This window comes from Triticum aestivum, chromosome 2A (genome assembly GCF_018294505.1).
Source record: "Triticum aestivum cultivar Chinese Spring chromosome 2A, IWGSC CS RefSeq v2.1, whole genome shotgun sequence".
Taxonomy (NCBI): domain Eukaryota; kingdom Viridiplantae; phylum Streptophyta; class Magnoliopsida; order Poales; family Poaceae; genus Triticum; species Triticum aestivum.
Genome location: NC_057797.1, coordinates 778,395,329 through 778,423,187, shown reverse-complemented (window position 1 = coordinate 778,423,187; position 27,859 = coordinate 778,395,329). Strand labels below are relative to the sequence as shown.

Here is a 27,859-nt window from a genome sequence, read left to right as displayed (position 1 = left end):
GGCATAAGCTACGTGCTTGTGCTATAAATAAACCAGTCTTGGACGTGAGGAAGGCACACTCCCACTCATAGTCACACTGCACAGGCAGTAGAGCAAGATAGCTAGTTCAAGTGCTCAACCTCACTAAGGTAGGATAGGAATAGGATCAATGAAGCCCAGCAGGGCAGCAATGTTGGCCATGGTAGGCCTAGTGGCCGCGGTGCTGTCCCCCGCGGCCTTGTCCACGGCGGCGCCGTCGTTGATCTCTTTGCCCAACTCCGACAGCCCCTCCTATGACTTCCACGACGAGTCATGTCCAAACCTGTGGCAGATGGTGCACGACGCCGTGGAGGAAGCAATCAAGGAGGATATCGGTGTTGTCGCCGGCCTCCTCCGCGTCATGTTCCACGACTGCTTCCCACAGGTACGCAACCCTAGCTACCTCTTATTACTTGTTACTTTGTTGGCCTTGAGAGATGTTAAGTGCGCCGTAGCTTGGAGAGTGTTGTGCGGTTAAGCTGGACAGGATGCTGGTTGTATTATCAGTTTCAAGCGATTGAATTGGGGGCGTTTTTGTCCCTAAGGTAAAAAAAAAGAGGTTGATTTCAGGAGGATCCTGATTATGTCCAGACATACGATTTTGCTAATCCCAAGATAACTAGCTAGAACTACTTTATGTCCAAGTTGATTTATATCAGTTGAGTCTGGTGAAAAGTACAAGTTTCACTTTTCAGAGTGTATTTTTGTTGGACATTTAGAGAGTGTATTTAGTAGACATAATAAAATCTCAGTCAACTTTGATGGACGGATCCATGGATTTATGGATTTGTAACCACAAATACTATGTATGCAGGGCTGTGATGCGTCGCTTCTACTGTCTGACAAGTTCTGGAGCGAGCTGAACATGCCTCAGAACAATGGAATCAGAAGGAACGCAGTGTATCTCATTGAGAGCATTCGCGTCAAGGTTCAAGATACCTGCGGGCCCACTGTCTCCTGCACGGACATCATGAACCTCGCCACCCGCGAGGCTGTGATGCACTTCGAGGTGCCAGGCTACGAGGTGCCGCTTGGTCTACTGGATAGCCGCGCGCCCGCTCCCAGAGAGAACGTAGAGCAGCTGCCGGGCCCCGACTTCAACACCACCCAGCTCATCGAATCCTTCCAGAGTCGCGGTTTCGACATCACCGACGTCGTGGCCCTCTCCGGTGCGCACACGATCGGGAGGTCAAGCTGCGGCAGCTTCAGGAACCGCTTTGGAGAGAACGCCGACTTTGTTCGTTGGCTCCAGGGCACCTGCGCCAGAAACCCTAACCACCTACAGGACCTGGATGTGACCACCCCTGAGAAGTTCGACAACGTGTACTACAACAACCTGAAGGAGGGGAAGGGGGTTCTCAACTCCGACATGGCCCTCACACGCGACGCCAGCACCAGCTGGCTGGTCGACGGCTTTGCACAGGACCAAGGGTGGTTCTTTTCCCAGTTCGGCACCTCCATGAGGAAGATGGCGCATTTGCCGAGTGAGTTCGGAAGGAACGGCGAGATCCGCAAGTACAGCTGCTCCTGGGCTAACTTGCATGGCCCGAAGGGGCCTACTGCTGACCTTGCGGCATCAGCTTGAGATCCCATCATATGTCGTTAAGGGCCTTCCATGCGTGCATGAAATAAGATCTAGCTAGAATCTTCGTCTGGCTTTTATGTCTCCATTTCAATAAATCTATGTTCACAAAGTTTCTTTGTACCTCAGGCTACATGAAACCTCTTATCCTCAACCCTCCAGCCTTACTTTGAGATCCGTACTCTCTAACTAATTAACAACAAGAAAATTTCTCTTTTTTGTTTCTCGAAAATGAAACAACATATGAACTTCAAACTTTGCAGATCGAACAAACATTAGAACATCAATGCATGAAAAAACTTTCACATTTTTTTGTCTGATATAAATATACAAAATGAGATTTTCTTTGAATAAAAATATTATTTCAAGTATTTAAAATGCATGAAAAAATCTGAAAGTTTTTTCCTAGATTGTAGTTAGAATGTATTGTTGTTCTGCAAAATTTGAAGTTTATATGTTATGTCGTTTGAGAGAAACAAAAAAGACAAATGTGTCTGCACAGATCTTGATGCATAAATGGATGGCAAAGATAAGGGGTATCATGTAGCCTGAGCTACAGAAAACCATACTCATGTTCACAAAGTTCCTTTGTACCTCAGGCTACATGAAACCTCTTATCCTCAACCCTCCAGCCTTGCTTTGAGATCCGTACTCTCTAACTAATTAACAACAAGAAAATTTCTCTTTTTTGTTTCTCGAAAATGAAACAACATATGAACTTCAAACTTTGCAGATCGAACTAAGCAACCCGTTTGCGTAATATAATAGAGAAAACTAAGCAACCCGTTTGGATCTTTTCGTTTTGGTTGTCAAGCTTTCGATGATTCTGTTGTTCCTTTATTAGAAGATAGTGAGACCAAGCTATTCCTAGCCGCATTGTAAAAAATATATATCTTTGGATATACACCCTAAAACTGTAATTTCCAACTCACCAGAGATTACCGACTAGGCCAAAAATCCACTGCCGCCACTACACATCCATGCCCTTTGCCTCAAGCCGTTGTCCGGAGCAACACCGTCAATGCTGCATCGGCCCCAATATGTGCTGCCCCAAGATTCAGGTGCAATGGCCCAGAGTACCATGCCTGCGAGACGGGCCGCACACCACCGTCTCCCCCGCATCACTAGGTGTTAAACATGCAGTTGTGATTTAGAAAGTTGTTAGTATCTTGTATATCTCCTGTAACAACTCATGTATATCCGGCTAGGCCTTTGTGCCCTAGCTCACGTATATATAAACCCTCGGAGGGTACCGTTTGGAGTGCGCCGATCCAATCTACCTTTCCCTCAGTTTTCACATGGTATCAGAGCCTCTCGCTTAACAGCACGATGGGTTCCCCTACTGCCTCCGCCTCCTCCTCCGCAGCCCTAACCACCCTCTCGCTGCCAGCATCCTTTGGCAGCCCGCCTGCTTCCTCCGTGCCTCCCCCTTCCGCTAGCCTGATCACCGCCAAGCTCACCTCCTCCAAGTTTCTCTCCTGGAAAGCCCAGATCCTCCCCCCCTTCACATCACCAATGCCACTGGCTATGTCGATGGCACCGAGCTCCCTCCCGATCGGCTGCTTCCCGCCGATGACAAGGGCATCCGTGCTCCCAATCCAGAGTACGCCACCTGGTTCCGTCAGGACCAGATCGTCCTCAGCTACTTGCTCGCCTCCCTCATCGACGAAATTCTTCAACAGGTGCACAGGTTTGACACATCTCGTGCCATCTGGGAGCATCTCGAGGAGATGTACCAGACCCATTGTCGTGCCAATATTGTGCAGATTAAGCTGGACATGGCGATCTTCAGGAAGGAAAACCTCTCCATGGCGGACTACTTCGCCAAGATCCGCGCCAACACTGACCAGCTTGCTGCTGTCGGCCGCGCCATGCGTGATGAGGACATCATCACCGACGTCATCAATGGCCTCGACAGCGAGTACGAGCCCCTCATCACCGCTGCCACAACCCGCCTCGACGTCATGACGCTCGGGGAGTTCTACTCTCATGCCATTGCCTTTGAGCGCCGGCGTGAGTACAACGCTGCACGCTTTCGTCTCCAAACTAGCGGCTCCTCCCTCAACTATGTCACTCGCGACAACAACAACCCTCCCCGCGGCAGCAACAACAACAACCGCGGCAAGGGCAACTACCGCGGCAAGGGCCGCGACAACTACGGCGACCACGGCGGCTACAACAACAATGCCCGTGGTGGTGACCGCGGCAACCGTGGCGGCGCTGGCAACCGCCAGCAGAACGACTATGGTGGCAACCGTGGTGGTGACCGCGGTGACCACGCTGGTGGTGGTGACAAGCGCGTTCAGTGCCAGCTCTGCCGCGGCCCCGGGCATTTTGCTTGGGAGTGTGGCCAGCGCTACAACCACGTGTCCCAGTCTCCCCACTCCAAGATGGCAGGCCTTGCTGCTGCTTCTCCTTCGTCCATCCTTGGCGATCCCGCCTGGTTCACGGATACGGGGGCTACAGACCACATCACCACTGACCTGTATCGTCTCACCGTGAGGGAGAAATATCCAGGGCGCGACCGCATCCATACGGCTGATGGATCAGGTTTGCAAATAGCTCATCGTGGTCATGCAATTCTTCCTACACCCTCCGCCAATCATAAGATTCACAATATCCTTCATGTTCCTAATGCAGACAAGAATCTTATCTCTGTTAATCATCTTGCTGTTGATAATCATGCTTATCTAAAATACTATCCTACTCATTTTCTTATGAAGGATTTGACTACCAAGAGGGTACTTCTTCAAGGCAGATGTGATAATGGGCTTTACCCCGTCCGGCCATCTCGAGCTCGTGCCTTGTCCTCGGTTCGGCTCTCTGCTAAAGATTGGCACGCTAGGCTTAGCCATCCGTCGTCTCAAGTCGTCCAGCATGTTTTGGCTTCCAATAAACTCGTGTCATCTAGTCGGTCATTGACCAACATTTGCAATGCATGTCAGCAAGGCAAAGCACACCAACTTCCCTTTCCTAGGCCATCGAGTGTTTCATCTTTTCCTTTGGAATTAGTTTTTTCAGATGTGTGGGGGCCCGCTAAGACTTCATCTAGTGGGTTCCAGTACTATGTGTCATTCATTGATGATTATAGTAAATTTTTTTGGATTTACCTTCTCAAACGAAAGTGTGATGCGTTTGATGTTTTTCGTGATTTTCTTGCTCATGTTGAACGCCTTCTTTCTCGTAAAATTCTCTGCGTTCAATCGGACTGGGGCGGTGAATACGAAAAACTTAGCAACACATTCTTTAATCAACTTGGTATTGCACATCATGTGTCGTGCCCACACACGCATCAACAGAAAGGCTCCGCCGAAAGAAAACACCGTCACATTGTTGACATGGGCTTGTCACTTTTATCACATGCATCCATGCCATTGCGGTTTTGGGATGAAGCCTACCTAACCGCTTGCTATCTTATCAACAGACTTCCGAGCCGTGTTATAGGAAATGTTAGTCCCATGGAAAAGCTGTTTCATCACAAACCAAACTATGTGTCTCTTCGAACCTTCGGGTGCGCATGTTGACCAAACTTACGTCCGTACAACACACACAAACTCTCCTTTCGCTCTCAACAATGTGTGTTCATAGGGTATAGCATCCGTCACAAAGGCTATAAATGCCTTCATGTACCCACAGCTCGCATCTATATTTCACGTGAGATGTTGTGTTTGACAAGAAATTTTTTCCGTTTGCTCAACCCCAAACCGCTCCCATACCACCTCGTGTTGCAGAACATGCCATCCTCCTTTTTCCGCATGACCACATGAATTATTGCACTTCTGTTTCGGATGCTAATTTGGATGCAGGATCCCATGTGCCACAAACGATCCCAGGCGCGGCTTCCCCAGGATCCCATGCAGATTCTGGCGCTGATCCCGGAGCTGATTCGCTCTCGGATCCCGTGCCTGCAGACAACAACAACGCGCCCTCTCCTTCAACATGCGACAGCGATGCGCCCGCCTCTCCATTGGACCAGGTGCCCGGCACGGGTGGGCCACCTGCCCCACCCGCCTCTACGCGGCGCTCGTCCTCACCTGCAGTGGGGCCTACCACCGGGCCGGTTCCCGCTGCGCCCGACACACCAGCCGTGACCGTCCGTGTGGCGCCCATACCTGCTGCGGGGGAAACCGGTGTGGGCCCGTCCCCGGTTGTGGGCGCGGATTCCTCCCCTGACGAGCAGCTCACGAGATCCTAGGTGGAGCCGCCTGCTGCTGCACGCTGGATCTTCTGCGGCTGCCGGACCCTCTGTTCCACTGGGGCATGCCATGGTGACTCGGACCCGCGATCATACGCGCCATGTCAAGCAACACACTGATGGCACCATCGTCTACAACCCGTCCAAACGTGCCTTCCTCACTGTACGTGAACCTGCGGATTACCGTGAGGCGCTCCGGTCCCCAAGTTGGTACCAAGCCATGCAAGCTGAACTTGATGCGCTTCGCCACAATGGCACTTGGACTCTTGTTGCTCCGCCACCCAATGTCAACATCATTGACTGCAAATGGGTTTTTAAGGTCAAGCACAAAGCAGATGGCTCGGTTGATCGTCTCAAAGCTCGTCTTGTTGCGAAGGGGTTCAAGCAACGACATGGTTTGGACTATGATGACACGTTCAGTCCGGTTGTCAAACCTGTTACCGTGCGTCTCGTGCTTTCTATTGCAGTCTCCCGTGGGTGGTGCTTGCGGTAGTTGGACGTCCAAAATGCCTTTCTTCATGGCTTCGAAGATCCTTCTACTCCTCGGTATCTATGCAAGCTTCAGAAAGCCCTTTATGGTCTTAAACAAGCTCCTCGGGCTTGGTACTCTCGGTTGAGCTCTCGTCTTCAACAACTTGGTTTTCTGCCATCCGAGGCTGACACATCACCTTTTGTCTTGAACCGGAGAGGGGTCACCATTTTCATGCTCGTGTACGTTGATGATATCATTGTGGCCAGCTCCTCTCCCATTGCTACCACCAAGCTACTAGGTGAGCTTCAGGCTTCATTTTCTCTCAAAGACCTTGGTCCGTTGCATTATTTTCTTGGAGTTGAGGTGACGTCATCGCCAAGGGGGCTTGTTCTGTCACAGCAGAAATATATTGGCGATATCCTTCATCGGGCAAACATGGAAAATTGCAAGATCTCCACCACGTGTATGTCTTCCAGTGAGAAGATCAGTAAGGAGAGTGGTACGCTTCTTGGACAGGATGACAACACTAATTATCGGAGTTTAGTTGGGGCTCTTCAGTACCTAACACTCATGAGGCCAGACATCTCCTTTGCGGTGAATCAAGTCTGCCAATTCTTGCATGCACCAACCACGGTAAATTTTTCAGCAGCCAAACACATTCTGCGGTATATGAAGTATACACGAGGTATGGGACTGTCTATACGAAAGTCTCCCTCCATGCTACCGAGCTGTTTCTCAGATGCAGACTGGGCAGGATGCAGTGACGATCGCAGGTCCACAGGGGGCTTTGCTGTGTTTCTTGGACCCAACCTGGTTTCTTGGAGCTCAAGGAAGCAAGCCACCGTTTCACGATCAAGTACCGAATCTGAATACAAGGCCTTGGCAAATGGAAAAGCGGAGCTAATTTGGATACAATCTGTTCTTGGAGAGCTTGGAGTCTTTATGTCTCGTCCTCCAGTTTTGTGGTGTGATAATCTGGGAGCTACCTATTTGTCAGCAAACCCCGTGTTTCATGCGAGAACAAAACACATAGAAGTGGATTTCCACTTTGTTCGGGAGAGAGCTGCGGCAAAAGCTCTTGACGTTCGATTCATCTCGTCTAAAGAACAGGTTGCAGATATATTTACCAAGCCACTGGCTGAGGCGCCTTTTGTATCGAATAGATGCAATCTTAATCTTCTAGTACAAAGTTAAGATTGAGAGGGGATGTCAAACATGTAGTTGTGATCTAGGAAGTTGTTAGTATCTTGTATATCTCCTGTAACAACTCATGTATATCCGGCTAGGCCTTTGTGCCCTAGCTCACGTATATATAAACCCTCGGAGGGCACTGTTTGGAGTTCGCCGATCCAATCTACCTTTCCCTCAGTTTTCACACTAGGCAAACCTCCCCGCCGCCACACTGCCTCCTAGCCGTCAAGCCGCATGCTTGCCACCGCAGCCGCCGGAGATGGGAAAGCACTTCCATCCCTCGCGGCCGCGATCCACCTGGGAACAACCACAATGGCCAACACGAGCCATTAGTCAGCTAGCACGAACATCTACACTGCAACCTTTGCACCGCAAACACAACATCCTGCGCAAGCTCCCTCAATTTTAAGGTGGCTCCTCTCCTCTCGTGTTCCTCTCGCGTCGCCTCCCCTGCGGGCGGCTCAGGAGGACTCAGCCGCCGCCTTGTAACCCTCCAGCGCCCTTCTCCCCCTCCGCCGTTGCCGATGGTCGGCGCCGGGCAAAGCACGTGCGTGCGACGGCGGCGGCGGAGGGTCTCTCCTCCCTCTCCCGAATCGGCGGCCCTTCTGTCGGTGTGGCGGACCCCGGAGGCGGCGGGCTTGCAGCGGTGCACGGGCGTCCAGATCCATGGGTGTGGGACTCCCGGCAGCGTGCGGGCTCCAGGCGGCGGTGGGATCGGTCGACGGCGGGCTTGGGCCATGGCGTTAGCCGCACAGTGCCGTATCTCGTCGCTCGTGGTGGATCTCGCCACTCTGGCCATCGTGGAAGAAGCTGGATCTGGGACAGCGGCCCTGTTAGGCTTGGCGATCGCGCCCTCGGCCAGCGACGTTCGCGACAGGGGGGTGTGGATGGAGTTGCCGGTGGATCTCCTCCACCCTGCAGGCTCTCTCCCACTGCACCTGGTGTCTTACGATCGCGGTCGTCGGCCTCGGTGCATTCGCGGGGGCTAGTAGAGGTGCCACCGGACCGGAGGAAACTCTGGATGACTCGTTCATCCCGACGGTGGCGACGACCAGGGTCACCGTTCTCCTCCTTGCAGGCGCCGTTGAGGTCCATGCCCTCCACCCTGACCCCATGCCCGGGTGAAAACCCAAAATCTCCTTAGATTGGGTAGCGGCGGCACTGCATGTGTTGTACCCTTCTTGGAGGCGCCGCCTGGGGCGTTTGGGTGCTCAGTTAGAGGAACTGCAGACAGAGGGGATGAGACCAGTGGCAACTGGTGGTGTTCACGACGGAGGGGCGGCGTGGCATCTGGCACGTCGATGACGGCGGGTCTCAGCGGAATGGAGCAGCGGGGTCTCGCCGGTGGGCGCGTGATGATGGACGAGCGTATTATGGTGGCGTTGTCTGGCGTTGTGGTTTTGTCGACATCAGTTAGACCGGGCAAGGTAGATGCAGCAGTACAACACTGAAGATGGAATGGTCGCAGGTGGCTGCGGCAGCCTCATACCCGGCAGGCGTCCTGGCTGAGGAGTGCGCCGGACTGGTGGGTGCCTCATACCCTGCAGGAGTCCTAGTTGGGACCTCTGGTCTTAAATGTTAGATTTGGCTGCGAGGTCTGTTTGGTATTAGGCCCAGACTATCAGCATCCCTTCATCAATTGGATAGGAGTAGCGACAGATGTCGTCTAGACGGTGGCTTTAGTCTTACTGTTGTATGACTTTGTAAGGTCTTGTGTGAATTATTAATAAACTGGCTGCATGCATCGTCCAGATGCAGAGCCGGGGTCCTCCTCCTTTTCTTAGAAAAACATCATGCACAAGCCACGTGTCAGCCAGCACGTCCTCCACGCGGCAACCTTCGCACAACATTCACAAAGGGAACAAACACTGCCTCTGCCTTCCTGGAGTCAGCACAGACTTTGCCGGCAGACCCTTCGGCAGCGACGAAGCACGTGGGACAGGGGAGACGGCCCTATAGGCGGCAGCTATGGTTCCCTGTGCCACCGAGGAGAGCATCCGACTTTAAATTAGTAAAGCCACAAACAGGTAACAATACAAAGTTCAAACACGGACATAGTAGGGTACCCGCAAATTGAATACGGAGAGGCTCAAATGAGGAGATTTTCTATGGGCAAAATAAAGTAAAGACTATTGTGGTGCGTAATAAGCTTCATTGATGTTGATGTAGTGCATAGTTCTAATCTTGCCCACCACCGCGCTCAACGTTGCATGTCATTTCCTTTTTCCCAAAGCCAACCTAATCTAAAGGAAACTAGATCAATGGGATGATTCGGAATAACACCTTCAATCACAAGCTCATACCGACAAATCCATAGTGCTCAAGAAAATGCCACAAATGCCCTCCAAGCAACTCTATGGTTTAGGTTGTGTAAACCATGAACTACTCTAGAGTTTCCTGAAGCTCACCCTAACACAACTCCAAAGGAATTTAGCCAGAACAAGACTCACTGTAAAAGTACCATACTAAAAGCTAATGAACCAACCGAACATAGACTCCAATGTTGTAACTTGATCCCACAGTACAGATTGGTATCCAACCAAAACCACATGTAAACTTATGTTATGGAATCTGATCGAGAAGTTTTTAATCCTGACTCATATTACTAGATTTTTAATTACTAAATATACAATGCATTTTCTGGATCATCACGATAGATCGAGATCGACCAAGCATGCACATGGTAGCTTAATTAATTTCCCTTCTATCCTTTATCGATCCATGTGTAAACAATGCATTGTAGTAGATCAAAGTGCTCCGGCTAGATCCAAAATACAAACAGTCACATGTGAAACAGAAGACAAGACATAAATATATTTTTATTTAATCCATCCTAATCTTCTCGGGATCTTAATATACTGAGTGCTCTTTTTTATGCTAATACTCTAGGGTATCTCAATATATTTTTTCTGTCTATTATCGATCCATATGATCACCAGCCTTAATCAGTGTATAATTAAAGTTTCCTCTTTATAAATATGACATCATATCCTGTAGTATGTGAAAAATGCACGTCGTGGTTTCATTGTGATCTCGATCCATCATCAATACATGTGTTAATTAACACTCAATATTTACATGTAAAGGTCTCGAAACCAGTAGCTAGATCCAAACTTGGTCAATCGTCTCTGGAACACAAAACTAGGACATGAAGAATAGTTATTTTTATCCATCCTCATCGTAGTATGTCAATATAATATGGTATAAGTCAATATAATATGGTATAATGAGTGTCCTACTATACTAATGGTATTTCAATATTTTTTGCTTCTCTCCATTGTGGATTCATGTGCTCACCCTCTCTCCAGCCCGGATAAGGATCAGCTAATAACACCACGCACTGGAGACGTGAGGAAGGCACACGCACTCACTCAGAAACTCAATACTACGGTAATAGAGCAAGCTACTGACTTAGATTGGATAGTTGGCGCGGAGAATTCACATCAGAATTGTTCAGTGCATTCATATTCGCTTTCACATATGCACATACAAACTTGATCAAACTTAATTGCATAGTCATGCATCAACTCGATCAAAACCAACACAAGTCTACAAGTCCATATGTTTTTCTTTTGCGGGGGACAAGTCCATATGTTGCTAGAGCCTTTTGCTGATTGAGCAAGGTAGGTTGCTAGAGCCTATTGCCGATTAAGCAGGGAAAATCTTTGAGATCGGCACAGACTCAAATGTTGATCTGTAACACGTCCTCCCACCACCTCATCACCTTCACGAACATCAAGACATCTGTAGAAGTGGGCATTAACTCATTTGTTTGGCAGATACGATTCCTTACGTAGCAGGTGTACGTACCTTGCCTGGTTTTTGGTTGACACATAGTCGACAAAGCCACATGTAGAGTTATGGAATCCTAGATTAACTTAATTACGAGGCATCCAGGCATGCACGCCGTGTGTAGCTCGACTCCATCAATCCATCTGATAAAAATTCATGCGTGGCAACCACGCGCTCACGCAAGACAAGAGCGCGAAACTGGAAGAGAAAACTTCTTTTATTCATCATCATTATCTTCGGCTCACGAACATAAAAGAATATATAGTGTCATTAGGGATTGGTCTGTTTTCAGGACATCATCAGCCTCCAAATGAATTAGTGCCCAAACGAGCTTGCTAGATCCAAATTTTGCCAATCTCGGCAGTGGCCAAACCAGCTATAGAGCTAGCTAGCTGAGAATAACTAAATCGTGAGCTCATACTAATACAGACGCTTCAACACGCAGTGTAAACTAGGAACATATGCAGGTACACTAACCAACTTAGATGATAGATCGAGTTTGAGACCAGGATCAAATCATCAAATGTATGCGCCATAACTTAATTACCTCTTTTCTCAAAAAAAAAAAACTTAATTACCTCTTGACTCAAGGATGCATGTGACATAGCTTCTCGATAAAAGGCATATTTATTGACTCAAAATGTAGCATCAAGCAGGTACAAAGTATGATGAGCAACACCTGACCTCTGAATGTGCCATAGCTTAACAAATGGATCCATTGTTGATCCATCTGTTACCAATTCGTACATGTATTCTAGATTAGTACTCCAAGTTAGTTCGAGACCTAGCAAATTCCATGTGGATCACGAAACTGATAGAGCTAGGAAGATGCTCTCTATTTTCCAAGTAATGCAAAATCGATTAAAACTCTTGGTTTATTTTTGGTATTTTGGAATGCAAAAATATGCTTATATTGTCACCATCTAAGTAATGCAATAATTGCAGGACATGCGCTACTATATGGAGTAAAACTCTAGGGTAATTTGGTATTTTTATTTATCTTACTCCATTATTGATCGATGTCTTATTTCACATAAGATATTTTCTTTAATTGTTGTAGAGAGAATTGCTTGTACATCGTTTCTCATACATTGATAAATTTGGGTCACCAGGCGAAATATATTTCTTACTGCAAACCTCTATACTTTCGACCTACCAATTTTATGAGTGGGAACCATTGGCATCTGAGGGGGGGAGGGAATCATCATGAAACAGAAACGAGGGGAATAAACTACAATCTGGGTTTGGAAGGAAGGCGCCTTCGAAGAAAGAAGTGAGAAGAGAACGGTTTCACTGCTCGGATTTTTCTGAATTTATTTCAGGCCTTCTGGCGATTTGCGTTCACTGGGAAGAGACATTCCCGATGACTACGAAGGCATCGTGGCAACTTCGTCAATCTCAAGAGGATGTGCCGGCTCAATCTCTCGGAGGTGCTTATAGGAGTAGGGTGTGTGCATGCGTTCATAAAGATGAGTGTATGTGTGTGTGTTTGAGCGTCTGTACTGTGTTAAAAAAAGTTATTTCATGTATACAGTACGTTAATACTAAATGCTAGATCCAAAGCTAGGCAATTGCATCTAGAAAACAAAATGTAGAAGAGAAAGGAAGATGCTCCATATTCGTATCTATCCTGATCTTATCACGATCTTATAAATTTTCTTAGATGATCATGTCACGATCTCAATTAATGAAATGAGTGAGGTACTAACTGCTGATTGAAATTAAATCTAAACCAGGGCATTTCGGTCTTTTCAGCCTCTCCCTCCATTATCGGTCCACCTACCTACCCTTTCTCAATCTCCAACCCTGAAGCTATTGGTTGAGTTATAAATAACACCATCCTGGTCGTAAGGAAGACACACTCCCAGATAGCAGTGCAGTACTGATAGTAGAGCTAGGAAGGATCGATGGCCTGCAGTAGAGCAATGGTAGCCCTGATGGGGCTTGTCCTTGCCGCGCTGCTCTTCCCAGCGGCTTTGTCGTCCAGGCGGCCGGATCAGCTTATCTCCATGACCACCGATGGCCAGTACCATAGTACACGTCCAGTAGTGACCATAGCCGACGGTCTCACTGCGGACTACCATGACGTGTCGTGCCCCGATCTGCAGGGCATCGTGCGCACCGCCGTGGTAGAAGCCCTACAGGGAGATATCACCATCGCCGCTGACCTCCTCCGTATGTTCTTCCACGACTGCTTCCCGCAGGTACATTTTTTTTTGAGTCAAGCTTCCTCCGGGTAATTAAGTATCCCCTCCGTCCCAAAATTCTTGTCTTAGATTTGTCTAAATACGGATGTATCAAGTCACATTTTAGTATTAGATACATCCGTATCTAGACAAATGTAAGACAAGAATTTTGGGACGGAGGGAGTATGTAAAACATGTTTGATTCGTAGCCTAACAACATCTCAGGTCTAACTTTATGGGTTTAGTTCAATGTTACACTTGTGTCTTGCCAGATTTTCCTAGCCATGGCCATATATATATGATTCAATTCTTGCCGCACTTGTGCAGCCAATTTGTACATTACATTTTCCTTTAGCACACTTAGCTGAAGATTAGTTGTGGGAATGTTAGTCATGAACTAAACATGCTGGTAACCCTAGCTAGCTAACTAATTATTTTACACAAAACTGTGTTGTGTACATACACATAAATGTATGTATGTGTACAGGGATGCGATGCGTCGATTCTTCTGCTGGGAACTCCATGGAGTGAGATGAGAATGCCGCCGAACCTGTCTCTAGATATCAGGCGGAAAGTGGCGTTCCTCATGGAGGACATCCGCGCCAAGGTGCACGAAGCCTGTGGGCCCACCGTCTCCTGCGCCGACATCATGGCCCTTGCCACTCACGACGCCGTTATAGCGGTATGTCACTTTTGGAAGAAAAAAATACAGAGCATGTGGTTAAACTTCCTTAAGTGTTGCTACTGAATATGTAAGATTAATTGTTTTCCCTATCATCAACACGCTAAATCATATGCTTTAATGCAACTTGCAGTCGGGTGGCAAACCTTACCATGTGCCACTCGGTAGGCTCGACAGCTTCGAGCCCGCGCCGCTGAGGTTCGTCGAGGAGCTCCCGCCCCCCACCTTCAGCATTGGCCAGCTTATAGCTGCCTTCAAAAGCCGCAGCCTCGACGAGAAAGACCTCGTGGTGCTCTCTGGTGCGCATACCATTGGGAAAGCTCATTGCGCCACCTTCAGCGACCGTTTCCCCAACTCCGACTCTGATGACTTTGTCCGAAGGCTACAAGATAACTGCACCGCCGACGTGAACCGGCGTCAGGACCTTGATGTTACCACCCCGGAAAAGTTCGACAACAAGTACTACATCAACCTCAAGCAGGGGAAGGGGGTTCTTACATCCGACGTGCAACTCCTCCTCAACGAGACCACCCGAGGGTACGTGAACGACTTCGCCGACAACGAGTGGTGGTTCTGGAACCAGTTCGGCAGCTCCATGAGCAAGATGGGGATGCTCCAGGGACCTCAAGGAAACGTCGGCCGCATCCGCCAGCAGTGCTACTAGTCTCATCGTACGTCCAACCTATCGAGGTGTTTGCTGCCTGCATTCTGCTTCCTTCAGATGGGATCGTTTTTTTATATTCAAATAAGAGGAGATCACATAGTAACTATGTTGAAGACGACTGTTAATCTCCTTGTAATAAGAAATAGCAGGCTGGCTCTACCCCTTTATCACACGAAATTTACTACTCCTAGTACTTACAAACTGTACGGTAAAGCCATTTACATTCGCGTTCCATCTACAGCGCCTATCTCCACCACCCAGAGCTGCCCATGATCGAAAGATGCATGTGAGAAAGCGACATGGGCACCTGCAGCCGTGTCCTTCTCTTTCGCATGCATGTCAGGTAGTAGGTGGACCTGTTGCTAGATTCTTGCATGTCCAACATTAATCTCCAGCCCAATTACGTGAGTAATTTCCCTTATTATCTTTGATGGTGGCTGTAGACCAGCACACAAACATGATTTAAATGCCAAAATAAATAAATATCTTGTTGTTTAAATTGGTTTGAAAGAACGTACTTTAAATAATTTCAAAGGGAACCAAAGTTTGTTAAATTGGTCTCTGAACTTTGCCATGAAAAACAGAAGAAATTTTGAGAAATTTTGGCATATCTCATAACTGTTGAAAAATAGTCAAAGAACTTTATTAACTCTTCTTTTGAACTTTACCTTCAAAACTCAAAGAACTTTAGGTTTTACTGGTTTTTTTCAAAAGTTCTTCTGATTTTCATGGCAAAATTCAGACACATTCTTCATAGAGTTCTTAAGAAATTTATACTTGTGATTGGTGGTTAGTTATGCAAACCAGATAAAAATTGTTATGCATATGATAAAATTAGCAACTACAGTATTAGTATTAATCTGTTCACCCCCAAAGTAATTAGCAATGTGAGTTATGCATACAAGAGAAAAGCCACAAAACCGAGCATGGAAGGGAAAAGGGCGCAGGACATGCGGAGGAAAAGCTGACTTGCAGAATCTATAGCCTGTGGCCTCACGTTTTGAGTGGACCCACCACATTCTACCTTTGCATGCAACACAAATCCAAATGCATGAAATAGCGGCTTGGATTTCTGCTGCAAATGGAACGCGAAGGACAAAAACCGCGTCCCAAACTGTATCAGAGTTGGAGGCGGTTTGGAATCTTATTATCAAAATAGTTTTGTCAATCTGAGCTTGTTGTTTCTGTTCTATATTGCAAACTTTTTACAGGAGGTGCGGGACGCTATAGCCCGACCCCCGCGTCGCTCCCCCGGGCGCCTCGGCGGAACCTAGTTGCCGGTCGGCGCACCCCCCTCTCCTTCCCTTTCCCTCGCCGCCACCGGAGGATGCGGCCAGGCTAAGCCCGCGTCGTGCACAGCGGCGGCGGGGCGTTTCCGGCGCGGAGACGAGCATCCATGGCGGAGGGAGGTCGTGCCCTCGTCCCGCTCGGCTGCCGACTAACTGCTACGCCCCGATGGCCTTGTCCTTGGATCCGGTGGGTGGCTCCTCCAGTCCTCCTCCTGGTTCCTGTTGCTGCTTCCGGCGACGGCGCTTCCGGCTCCCGGTGTTCTGTGGCGGCCGCCTCGGCTTTCCGCCTCAGATTCTTCTGGCTTGGTTGGGATGGGGTGGCAGCCCTCCCAGCCCTGCTCGCATGCATCGTGCGGCTTGCGTGCGGGTCGCTGGCCGGGAGCGGATGCGGAGCTCCTCTGGTGGCTGCCCTGCGGTGGAAGGGTGGTGGGTCTGGCAGGTGGCCAGATCTGGCTCGCCGCGGGTGCTGCTGGTCGGCATCGACGGCAACGAGGTGCAGTGGTGGTCCCTGTACGGCAATGGTGTGGTTGTTGTGCAGGGGATGTGCGGGTCAGTGGAGGTTCGAGCGTTGGAGGTGCTGGTTGGTGTCTGCCAAGTGCGTTGGAGTGAGGTTCTGCTGCTCCGGGCTAAAGTCTGGCCGGTGCCTGCCAACCGGTGGCGGCGACGCCCATGGGCATCGCTATCCTTTTTGGAGGTGCCGTCAAGGAGATCAACGAATCCTCTTCTCTCAGATCGAGTTCTTCAGGTAAAAGACAAAACCCTTGTGTAGGATCGGGTGGCGGCGGCGTCTTCCACATCGTTCTCCCTCTTGGGGGCGCCGTCTTGAAGACTTTGATCCCTCCTACACTCCCTCGGGGCTGGACGTGCATGACATCATGGTCGGTAGGTGCCTGACTAGCGATGCGGAAGTGGCATTGTGACTTGTGTGGCGACAATGATGATTCCAAGATGAGTGCGGTCGTGGCTTGCCTTCATCGTCAACCGTTTGGCATGCTCTTGAGCGTGAAGTCGGAGTTGTGGCATTGCAGGGCGATACTGCAGCAACGATGCCATGCGATGGGCAAGTCGGACACTGTCGGTGCAAGGTGTGCTCCTTTTCTCCTGCGAGGCTTGTCATCAAAGTCGGAGCTGCCTCGTCCTCGACGCCCACGGCCGATTGTTTTGTTTTGGCCAGCAGGGTTCACGGTGAAGTCGGAGTTGCCTACTCAGAGAGAGGCGATGACGATGACATTGCTAGCAACCTTTTTTAGTGAATCAGGCCCTAAGGGACCGCGTTCCAAAAAATAAAATATGAACTTGTCTAATAAACACCATGCACAAACACTTTTTTCCGACAAAGACCATCTCTGAAATTTTTCCCTTCTCAACTTGAAAATCTCAACTGTCACCAACAGGAGCCCCATTTAGATGAAGTGGTGGAGGTTCCGAGTCTGTGTATATGTGATGAAGAAAATAAAAAGTCATGGAAGTTATGGTCTATGCAGGTCCTTTGGTCTGGAATATCTCGTCTTTGATGAATGTGCCTTCTTGCCACGGGAATTCGTAGAAGTAGCATTTGCACTGAAATTTCTAGAGGTCGCATGAAGATCACATACGTTAACCTTTGACAAGGATAGTCTTTATATCTTGACAAGGATAGTCTTTATATCTTGCAACTGAAGGCTCGAAATCTTTCGTGTTCAGTATGAACGTCTTCCCATTTTGCTACTAGTATGTTTGTGGCCTTCAGGCCACAACTTGAAGGTACTCTCTCTGTCCAGAAATACTTGTCATCAAAATAGACAAAAGGGGATGTATCTAGAACTAAAATACATCTAGATACATCCCCTTTTATTCATATTGATGACAAGTATTTCTGGACGGAGGGAGTACACGACAATGGGATTAGTGAGCTGACAAACTTCAAATTTGGAGTCTGGCTCCTGGACAAATCAGCCTGCAACCGTCACTGTGGTGGTAGAGGACCAGGTCGTGACACCTTTTTGGCACAAAATTTATTGACGAAAGCCTCGTCAGTCAAGCGATGGGGTAGATGATGGATTCGTGAAGAACCTTGCAGTCCTCTTCGTCAGCCAGAAGCTCTCTCTTCGTTACACTAGGGAACAACAACGAGATACACTAAAGGCATAGATGCGGACGAGTTAACAGATAAAAGGATAACCACCCGTTATGTGCTTTGCGTCACCCTTGCCAGGTCGAGTCGTGCACTGCGGATCCTTCTCTCGGCATCAGCTCCTATGCTAGTACTCCCTCTGCCCGGAAAAGATTGTCCTAACCTTGTTTTTCAAATAGATGTATGTAGCACTAACTTGATACTAGATATATCCATTTGAGAGACAAGCTTTTTGGAACGGAGGGAGTAGTATTCTCTTTTCAGGTGTATGGAAGGAGATTTTTTTAACTAAAATGAAAAGGAGCACGGTCACTTAGCTCACATATTCATAAACCTTTTGAGATTGATCAGGTGCTTTTATTATTGTCATGAGATTTTATTTTTTATTTTTGCGGGAAAACTTTTGATCTATTGATCAGACATCATGACAGTGCGAAGAACACTAGAACTAACAGAAATTACATGTATATCCATAGACCACCTAGCGACGAAAATAAGCATTGAAACGAGCCAAATGTGTGTTGCCGTTATCATCTCTCCCCCGCTGCAGCCTAGTAAGCTTTGTTGTACTAGACAGTGGCGGTGCCTGAATCAAAACCTAGTGATGTCAAACTTGGCAAATGAAAAAAGTTGTAGCCAAATTAAGCAGGAACAACTTAAAACCTCACACAAAACAAACTTTTCTCAGAGAAACAAGATCTGAATTTCATAAGAGAAGAAAATTGAAAGAGAAAGAAGATAATATAGATCATACAAGTAAAAGCGGAATAAAAAGGGAAGGGCCTAGTGTGCTCACTGGTTGCCGGAGCTGCAGTATTGCTGAGCATCAAAGGCTGGCATGCTGACGGTGTTGATTATGGTGGCGGACGGCCTGAACGCTCGGTGTGCAGCATGTACACCGGAAGGTGAATAGGACAGAAGTTCAAGGAACAATCACGGGATTTTAGGATCTACCGATCGGGGAAGTTAATTAGGACCTCTTTTTTAAGATTCGGTTAGTTTGAACTTTCATTGCTATATGGGCCGGCCAAATATCACGCAAAGCAGATGACAAGTGGCTTGCTCTAGAACTGCCGGCGATGTGCATATGCCTATGGCAGCAGGCGCCTTCGACTAGACAAAATCATGTGTAGTCGCTTGACTACACAATGATAATGATAGTAGATAATTGGGAAGTCATAATACTAAGGCCCAAAAGGACAGCGTAGCAGAGCAACAAGCATTCTTGATGACGATAAGAATAAATTGGAAGAATCCAATCTATAAATACACGACGTAGATGAACGAATACCGAATCCATACAGATCCACTAAAGACAAACACCGAGCAAATCCCACAAGAACAGCCGGAGACAAACCTTCACATGCCCTGCTAGACGCACCGCCAGGATGAGGGCTAGGCGAAGATAACCTTATCCTATCTTCAGGGAGCCAAGGGTCGGGATCCACCTCACCTCCATGACCCTAAGGCCACAGGAAGCGAGGAAGATCAGTGCCGGTAGCGGCAAGAGGGATGGAAACCCTAGTTGCTAGAGTCGCTCGTGGGGAGTAGAAGGAAACTATCTTTCGATCAAATCTTCAATCATGACAGTAGAACGAACACTAAAAATAATAAAAATTACATCCAGATAGACCATCTAACGACGACTATAAGCACTGAAATGAACCGAAGGCGCGCAGCTATCATCGCCCTCCCTCGTCAGAGCTGGACAAAACTTGTTGTAGTAGACAGTCAGGATGTTGTCGTGCTAAGGCCCCATAGGACCAACACAACAGAACAACAGCCACTGCCGATGAAAAGTAGCGTGGATCAGAAAGATCCAATTTGAAGACACCCGAATGTAGACGAATGACAACCAAATCCGAGCAAATCCATCAAAGATAGATTCGCTGGAGACACATCTCCTCACGCCCACCGATGGTGCTAGACGCACCACCGGAACAGGTGCTAGGCAGGAAGATCTTCAGAGAGCCGCCGTCATATTGCCTTCCTGAACAGGACACAAACTCTAACAAATCTCGAAAAAAGATACAAAAGTGGGGCCCTCTCACTAGCAAGGGCCGGGATCCACTCTACTCCCATGGCCCTGAGGCCACCGGAGGCAAGGCGGACCGGCAGCGACGCCAGAAAGAGGCAGAGAAACCCTAGTTTTATAGGTGAAAAAAACTTTGTTGTGTTTTTGCTTTTTTCTTTGTTGCTATGGGAAACACATGTTGATGTGATTTACATATGATTATTTCAGGAAAAAACACCATATATTATTTCTTTTTTTCTTTTTTCAAGGATCCAAATACCAATATTATTATTTCAGTGTGTTAACAGCCCGTCCACTGGTATTCAAGAAAAACAGCCCTTGCACAGCAATCACACGCTTACACAAGAATACCAAATGGCGAAATCACTAATTAAGAAGTACTCGTTGCAAAGAACACTTCACTTTCCCAGGTCGCGACAAGTGGCGCACATGCAGCGCGCCACTTGTCGCAACCTGAGAGTTTTCTCTTTTTTCGTAGATCCGTTTATTCAAAACGTTTTATCTCTTAAACCGTGCGTCCAAATCTCGAACCGTTTTCACCATTAGATTCCTCGCGTCGAGATCTTCAAAACTAGATCCCATGTTGATAGGTTTTGACGAACTTTTTTTTCACGTAAAAAACCGGACAAAAATAACCGGGCGAAAAAACCGGACCGGGAGCACGGTTTTTTCCCTTTCTGAAAGAGGCATGCCCGTGCCTCTCGCAAAATCACAACCGCACCTCTCGTGGAAGCAAAACCATGACTCTCATGGAAGGAAAAAACAGAAAACACGTTTTTTTTCGTTTTCGAGAGGCACGGCCGTGTCTCTCGCGAAAGCACAACCGTGCCTCTCGCGGAAGCAAAACCGTGACTCTCGTGAAAGAAAAAAAATAGAAAACGCGTATTTTTTTCCCTTTCCGAGAGGCACGGCCGTGATTTTCGCGTAAGCACAACCATGCCTCTCGCGGAAGCAAAACCGTGACTCTCACGAAAGAAAAAAAATAGAAAACGCGTTTTGTTTTTCCCTTTCCGAGAGGCACGGCCGTGACTCTCGCAAAAGCACAACCGTGCCTCTCGCGGAAGAAAAATCGTGACTCTCGCAAAAGAAAAAAAAACAGAAAACGCATTTTTTTCGTTTCCAAAAGGCACGGCCGTGACTCTCGATAAAGCAAAACCGTGCCTCTTGCGAAAGAAAAACCGTGACTTTTGCGAAAGAAAAAAAAGAAAACGCGTTTTTTTGCGCAAATTTTTTTTTCGAATTTTTTTTGATTGAAAAGCTAAGAAAGACCCGGGGAAAACCAAAACATTGAAAAAAACCATTTAAAATGCCGAAAACGCGTGTGGAAAAATAAAAGAAAACAAAATCCAAAGGGAGCGTCCAGAGCGCGACACGTGGCGAATGGTTGAGAGCGCGCCAAGTGGCGCTGATCGTTGCGAGGCTCCCGAAGGAGCGCTCGTTAACTAGTTGCTCCCACCAAATGGGATAAAGATTTTCTTTTCTTTTTTTTGAGGGAAACTAGGGATTTTATTCATTGATCAGAACATTCGGAATACAAGTAATGTTTGGAGGGATCCCTAGCCACATATGGCGACCTTCCGGAAGCGACGAAGCTGCCTTGGACAAGGCATGGGCTTCAAAATTCGCCTCCCTAACCTCAAAACGAAAAGTAACTTTAACAAATTCCTTTACTCTATCTCTAATCTCATCTAGAATCATGGAATAAGGTGAATGCGCACCCTGGTTGATATCCGAGACAACCTGCATACAATCTGAAGCTATTATCACATGTGTTATGTTGAGATCCTTTGCTAGGGAGAGGGCTTCATTGCATGCACAAGCTTCCAGATTTGGTGCATCAACTAGTCCTTCAAAGATCGTCGCCGAGGCTCCCAGATACTTGCCATCCTTATATTGACAAACTGCTGCAGCAGTGCCCATGCGTCCATTGCGTGACAATCCTCCATCAACATTTATCTTCGCCGAGTGTTCACCTGGAGCGATCCACCTCTGGACACGGGGCTGTGCTGGCCCCCTAGTTAGTTGTACGGTCCTTGCCGAAGCAATCTCCAAATCCTCCAGATACCTGTTGATGAAGCACATAGTTGACAGAGGGCTCTGAAACTCGTTATCGTGTATCGCACGCCTCCTTGCCCACCAAATCGACCACATAGTGATGAGCACTCTTGCCAAATCTTGTTGGTTCAGCGTTTCAAACAACCAAAATAGCCAAAGGCGGGCATCCTCCGCTCTGTTGGATAGCAAGTGCTCAAGGACTTCTCCATCCCCCAGGGCCCAAACGCACTGCGCCATGCGACAATCAAACAGCGAGTGCCGCCAAGAATCATCAGCTGAGTTGCATATAGAACAGGCCAGCGAGGTCGCCATCTTCCTCGCATGTCTTACAGTTCCCGTTGGCAGTGACATGTGTGACATGCGCCATACAAAAACTTTCACCTTTGATGGTATTTTAACCTTCCACAGCTGTGACCAAGAATGGCGCTCAGCTGACACATTCGACCGGCTCGTCCTCCGCTCGAGCCAATCTTCTCGCTGCTGCCTAATCCCACTTAGCATTTTGTAGGCTGATCGGACAAAGAAGACACCCCTCCTGTCATAGTGCCATGCCTAAAAATCATGTTGTACTCTGGAACTCAGTGGTATGTTCAAGATAACATCCACATCCGGGCGAACAAAGTGCTCCTCCAAGATATCTTTCTTCCATGACCTAGTCACCGGCTCAATTAGTTCAGAAACCAATTGTGGAGGGCTGGCCGAAATAGCACATAGAGGTCTTAACTTAAAATCCCGTGGCAGCCAATTATCTTGCCAAATATGGGTAGTGGAACCCGACACGATTCTCTTGATGATCCCGAGTGCTAACACATCTCGCCCCTCTAGAAGTGAGCGCCAAACCTGAGACGGTCGGGTACCCAAGGTGGCGTCCAAAATATTAGACTGTGGATAGTAACGTGCCTTCAAAACGTGAGCACTGAGAGAGGATGGATCTTGTAACAAGCGCCAAACTTGCCGAGCAAGTAACGCTAGATTGAAGAGCTCAACATCTCGAAACCCCATACCTCCCATGAACTTTGGCTTGCACATCATCTTCCACGATACCCATGCTGGTTTCCTCTGACCTTGCTTACTGCCCCACCAGAATTTCCGAAGGAGACCATTGATATGTTCGCATAAACCCCGAGATAATTTGAAACACGCCATAGAGTAGGTTGGTATGGATTGAGCAACTGTCTTAATCAAGACTTCTTTTCCCCCCGCCAACAGGCATTTCTCCATCCATCCCTGTATGTGTTTCCATATTCTATCCTTCAAGTACCTGAAGCAGCCCTCCTTAGCCTTACCTACATCGGTAGGCAGGCCCAAATACCTCTCGTTCAAAGATTCATTCTGAACTCCAAGAACATTTTTGATATCAACACGTGCTGCCTCCGGAACACCCTTGCTGAAAAATATCGACGATTTATATGTGTTAATGCGTTGGCCAGATGCCGCACAATATATGTCAAGAAGGTCCTTCACCTTGGATGCACTGCCAGTTGACGCTTCAAAGAATAAAAGGCTATCATCGGCAAAAAGAGGATGATTGACAGCCGGTGCCGATGTAGCTACCGATAGGCCTCGAACACCCAGGCCTTCTGATTTCAGCAAACAAGACAAGCCCTCTGCAGCCAACAGGAAAAGGTAAGGGGAGCTGGGGTCCCCTTGCCGTAACCCCCTTGAGGGTCTGAAATCATCCAATATGCCGCCATTAAATAGGACAGAAAAAGAAACTGAAGTTACACACCTCATAATCGTAGCAGTAAAGCACGAACTAAAGCCCATCTTGAGCATAACCGCCTCCAGATATGGCCATTCGATTCTGTCATAAGCTTTCATCATGTCTAGCTTGAGCGCACAATATCGGTTCCCCTTAGCTCTCCTTGTTTTCATGTAATGCAGACACTCGTATGCTGTGATAAAGTTGTCCTTTATAAGGCGTCCAGGAACAAAAGCCGATTGCTCTTGAGAAATAACCTCTGGGAGTATAATCTTCAACCTGTTTGCTAAGACCTTCGATGCGATCTTGTAGATCACATTGCAAAGACTTATAGGTCGAAACTGTCCTAACAGTTTTGGACTTGCTATTTTTGGAATCATAACGATGAACGTGCGGTTGATTTCCTCCGGTGAGTCATCTCCATTGAGCACCCTAGTGATCATGCCCGTTACCTCATCACCACAAACCTCCCAGTGCCGCTGAAAAAAGTGAGCCGGAAAACCATCCGGTCCAGGAGCCTTGGTGGGAAACATCTGAAAGAGTGCAATTTTAATCTCTTCCTTAGTGTAAGGAGCATTGAGACCAGCATTCATGCCTGCATCCACTTTGGTCGGTATGTGTGACAGAACCTCTTCCATACCTATAGTTCCCTCTGTAGCATACAAATTGGCATAAAAGGCACTAGCCATATCTGCTAGTTCAGCCGTGTCAGTGCACATTGATCCATCTTGGCGCTGCAATTGCGTGATGTTATTTTTTGCTCTCCTAGCACTGGCTTTTTTCTGAAAATACTTGATGTTGCTGTCTCCCGCTGAAAGCCACCGAATACGCGATCTCTGTCGCATCATGATCTCCTCACGATAAGATACTTCAACTATGCGATCCTGGATCCTTTTCTCCTCCTCGCTTGGACCAACACGAAGAGGATCAGCACGCAACACAGCTAACTCCTGCCTGAGTTTCCGCAACTCTTGTCGCACAGAGCCGAACGTAGTCTTCCCCCAATGTTTCAGAGATGATGAAACATTGGTTAGCTTAGCTGCAAGCTCAGCTACCGTAGTAGCAGGATGATTGGCCCGCCAAGATTGTACAACTGTATCTCTAAACGAGTCTTCAGTCTCCCACATACACTCATAACGAAACGGTCTCTTTAGTGCAACTCTCAAGTTACTAGCTTCCAGCTCATTTAGCAGAAGAATTGGACAACGATCTGATTTTGCCGCCGTGAGATGTTCCACTGAAGCAAAAGGAAATATAGCCGACCATGACGGAGTTGCAAGGGCGCGGTCTAGTCGGACCCGACAATATTCTCCTGCGACCACTCTTTTTTCAAAAGTCCAATCCAGGCCTTTGTAACCAAGATCTGCAAGCTCGCACACATCGACAGCTTCTCTGAATCCCGCTATCTGTGCACTGTCCCTCTCATTTGGTCCCATCTGCTCCTCTGGACGGAGAATTTCGTTAAAATCACCCATGCAGACCCACGGCAGCGAGTTTTCTCCTCGCAAAAACTTCATGGTGTCCTAGGTTTTGTATCTGAGACTCCTGTTTGCAGCTCCATAGAAGCAAGACAAACGCCACGGTTCTTTGCCCAGTTCTGTAATTACCGAGTCAATGTGATATTGGGAAAAACTTTTTATTTCCAAGGCAACATTATTCTTCCAGTACAAGCACAAACCTCCACTACGACCACTACTAGCTACTCCAAATCTACCACTAAAACCTAGACTACCCGCCAGACCTTCCACCCTATACTTCGCAAGTTGAGTTTCAACTATGCAAAGCACATCCGGCGCACAAGCCTCCACTAAATCGCGGAGCTCACGAACCGTCGCGGGGTCGCCAATCCCCCGGCAGTTCCAACATAAAGTCCTCATTTGGCGCGGCGGTCCCCCAACTCGGAGGCCGCCTTAGTGCTCAGCTCCATCTCATCAACTCCCTGCTCATCCCCCTGCTTCCTCCTCTTCACTACCGGTGCCTTATCTGGGGTTGATGCCGAAGCTGCAGTGGCATCGCGAGTTACTCCATCTGGTCCATTTTCCAGCTGCAAGACTGTTCCCGCAACCCTCCCAGCAAGGTTTGGTATAGATTGCCCACGGATATTCACAGTCCCATCCGAAGAGACCAGCCTCTTACGAGCATTGGTATTGTCCGTTGGGTTCTGTTCAGAAGCAGCATACTCCATCTCTTCCCTTTCAGTATGATCCTCTGTCCTTCTCCTTCCTCCCATCGATCCCCCTCCAGTGTGTCTTCCTCCCCGAGCTCCTCTGCCCCCCGATCTTCCACCCCTAGCACTTCCCTCCATACCTCCCCTCCCTCCTGCAGCAAAGGCCGGCTGGCCCGGGTTCCACAATAACCATTCACCCCACTCGCAGGTGCGTGGATCATGCACACCATCACCACACTCTTCAACTGTATGGCCCATCAGACCGCAGAAGTAGCAAAAATCTGGTAGCCTATCATAAAACACTGGGTATTTCTTCCTTTCTTTCAGAGTGATCGGGACAAATCTCACCAAGGGGGTATTAACATCCACAAATACTCTAACTCGCAAGATACCAGCCGGGTTTATTTTCCCCTCATTCACAAGCACCGTGAACGGTGGTTCTCCCACCTTTGCAGCCACCCGTTCTGCAAGTTCTTTCTTTGCTGTAAGCCCATCAGGCAGCCCTTTTATCCTTGCCCACACCGGTAATTTATTCAGCTTATACTCTGCCACGTCAGTAAAGCCATCATACTCTTGAAGGATCACTGGAGCGTTGCGGAAGATCCATGGCCCTCCTTCCATCAACCTCTTCCAATCTCCAAGGCAGTGACATTGAACCAGGAACAAGTTCGGGCCCTTCACGTTAATTGTCACACCCTGTGCAGACGCCCACGCGTTCCTCATCTGCCTGAGCAGCGCGACATGGCTGAAGGGTTTGGTGGTGTGTACCCTAAAGAGACTCAGCCAGCGCACTCCTTCAATCAAGTCTTCTACCTCGCCCGACAGGTCCAGATCATCCTCCTCCTCCCCATGCAGATGCATACCTGCAAATTTGTCTTCCAGATCTGGTTCAGGGCCATAGGCCCACTCCTCATCTTCATCCTGCCCGACTGCCGCGCCAACATCTGCTCCCGGCTCCTCCAGCGCCCTAACATCTCCAACTCCATCCGTCACCCGGCTACCCTCCCCTGTCTCCATCTTCTTCCTTGCATCGACTACTTCCTTCCCTGTGCTCACTCTACCTCCCGTCCCCAACGCTAGAGGCGTCGGTCCCTCCATGCAGCTTGGCTTGCAAAACCTCTCGATTGGTAGGACTTCAAGTCGCCGAACGGATCCGGCAGACTTGAAGGATTAACGTGGACTCCGCCGTCGCCGCCGGAGGTCAGGTTGGAACCCTAGATCGCCCTAGGGGAAAAGAACTCCGAAGGAGGCTTCAGTTGGGTTGTGTCTGGTGAGAGCCCACGGGGCGAGAACGACTGAAGTATGGCCCATAGATTTTCTTTTCTGTTCAACAATCACACGCACGTACCACAAAAAGATGGGCTCGATGTTAGCCCCACCAGGGAGGAGTGGATACGATATCTTTAGGCCCAACATTAGCATCTCAACGTCGCTCCCGAATAGTTCGCCACCGAGCGACTCTGCTTAAAAATCCTATCCCATCGGTCCCGTGTTACGCTAGCGCAAGAAAAAACCCTAGCAATCTGCGATCTGGGATCGATCGATGTCCTCGCCGGCGGCGAACTGCTAGCGCCCTTCCGCGCCCGTCACGGCTTCCTCCGCCACCTGCTCCCGCGACATGTTTCCCCTGGCGTCCATGGCGGCGGATTTGGTTGAGTTAATCGGCTTGCGGGTGCTGGCCGCCGGAGACCTGCTCGACTACATCCGCTTTCGTGC

General features: G+C 48.4%; 1 protein-coding gene and 1 pseudogene across 1 annotated transcript; both read left to right on the top strand.

The window, feature by feature from the left end:
• Positions 1–74: 74 nt before the first annotated feature.
• On the top strand, positions 75–8,583 carry LOC123186696 (cationic peroxidase SPC4-like; annotated as a pseudogene).
• A 4,515-nt stretch (positions 8,584–13,098) lies between these two features.
• On the top strand, positions 13,099–14,983 carry LOC123186695 (cationic peroxidase SPC4). The gene is made up of 3 exons (XM_044598413.1): positions 13,099–13,454; positions 13,924–14,118; positions 14,252–14,983. The coding sequence occupies exons 1-3, from the start codon at positions 13,158–13,160 to the stop codon at positions 14,780–14,782; spliced, it is 1,023 nt and encodes a 340-aa protein (XP_044454348.1). The 5' UTR covers positions 13,099–13,157; the 3' UTR covers positions 14,783–14,983.
• Positions 14,984–27,859: the final 12,876 nt, after the last annotated feature.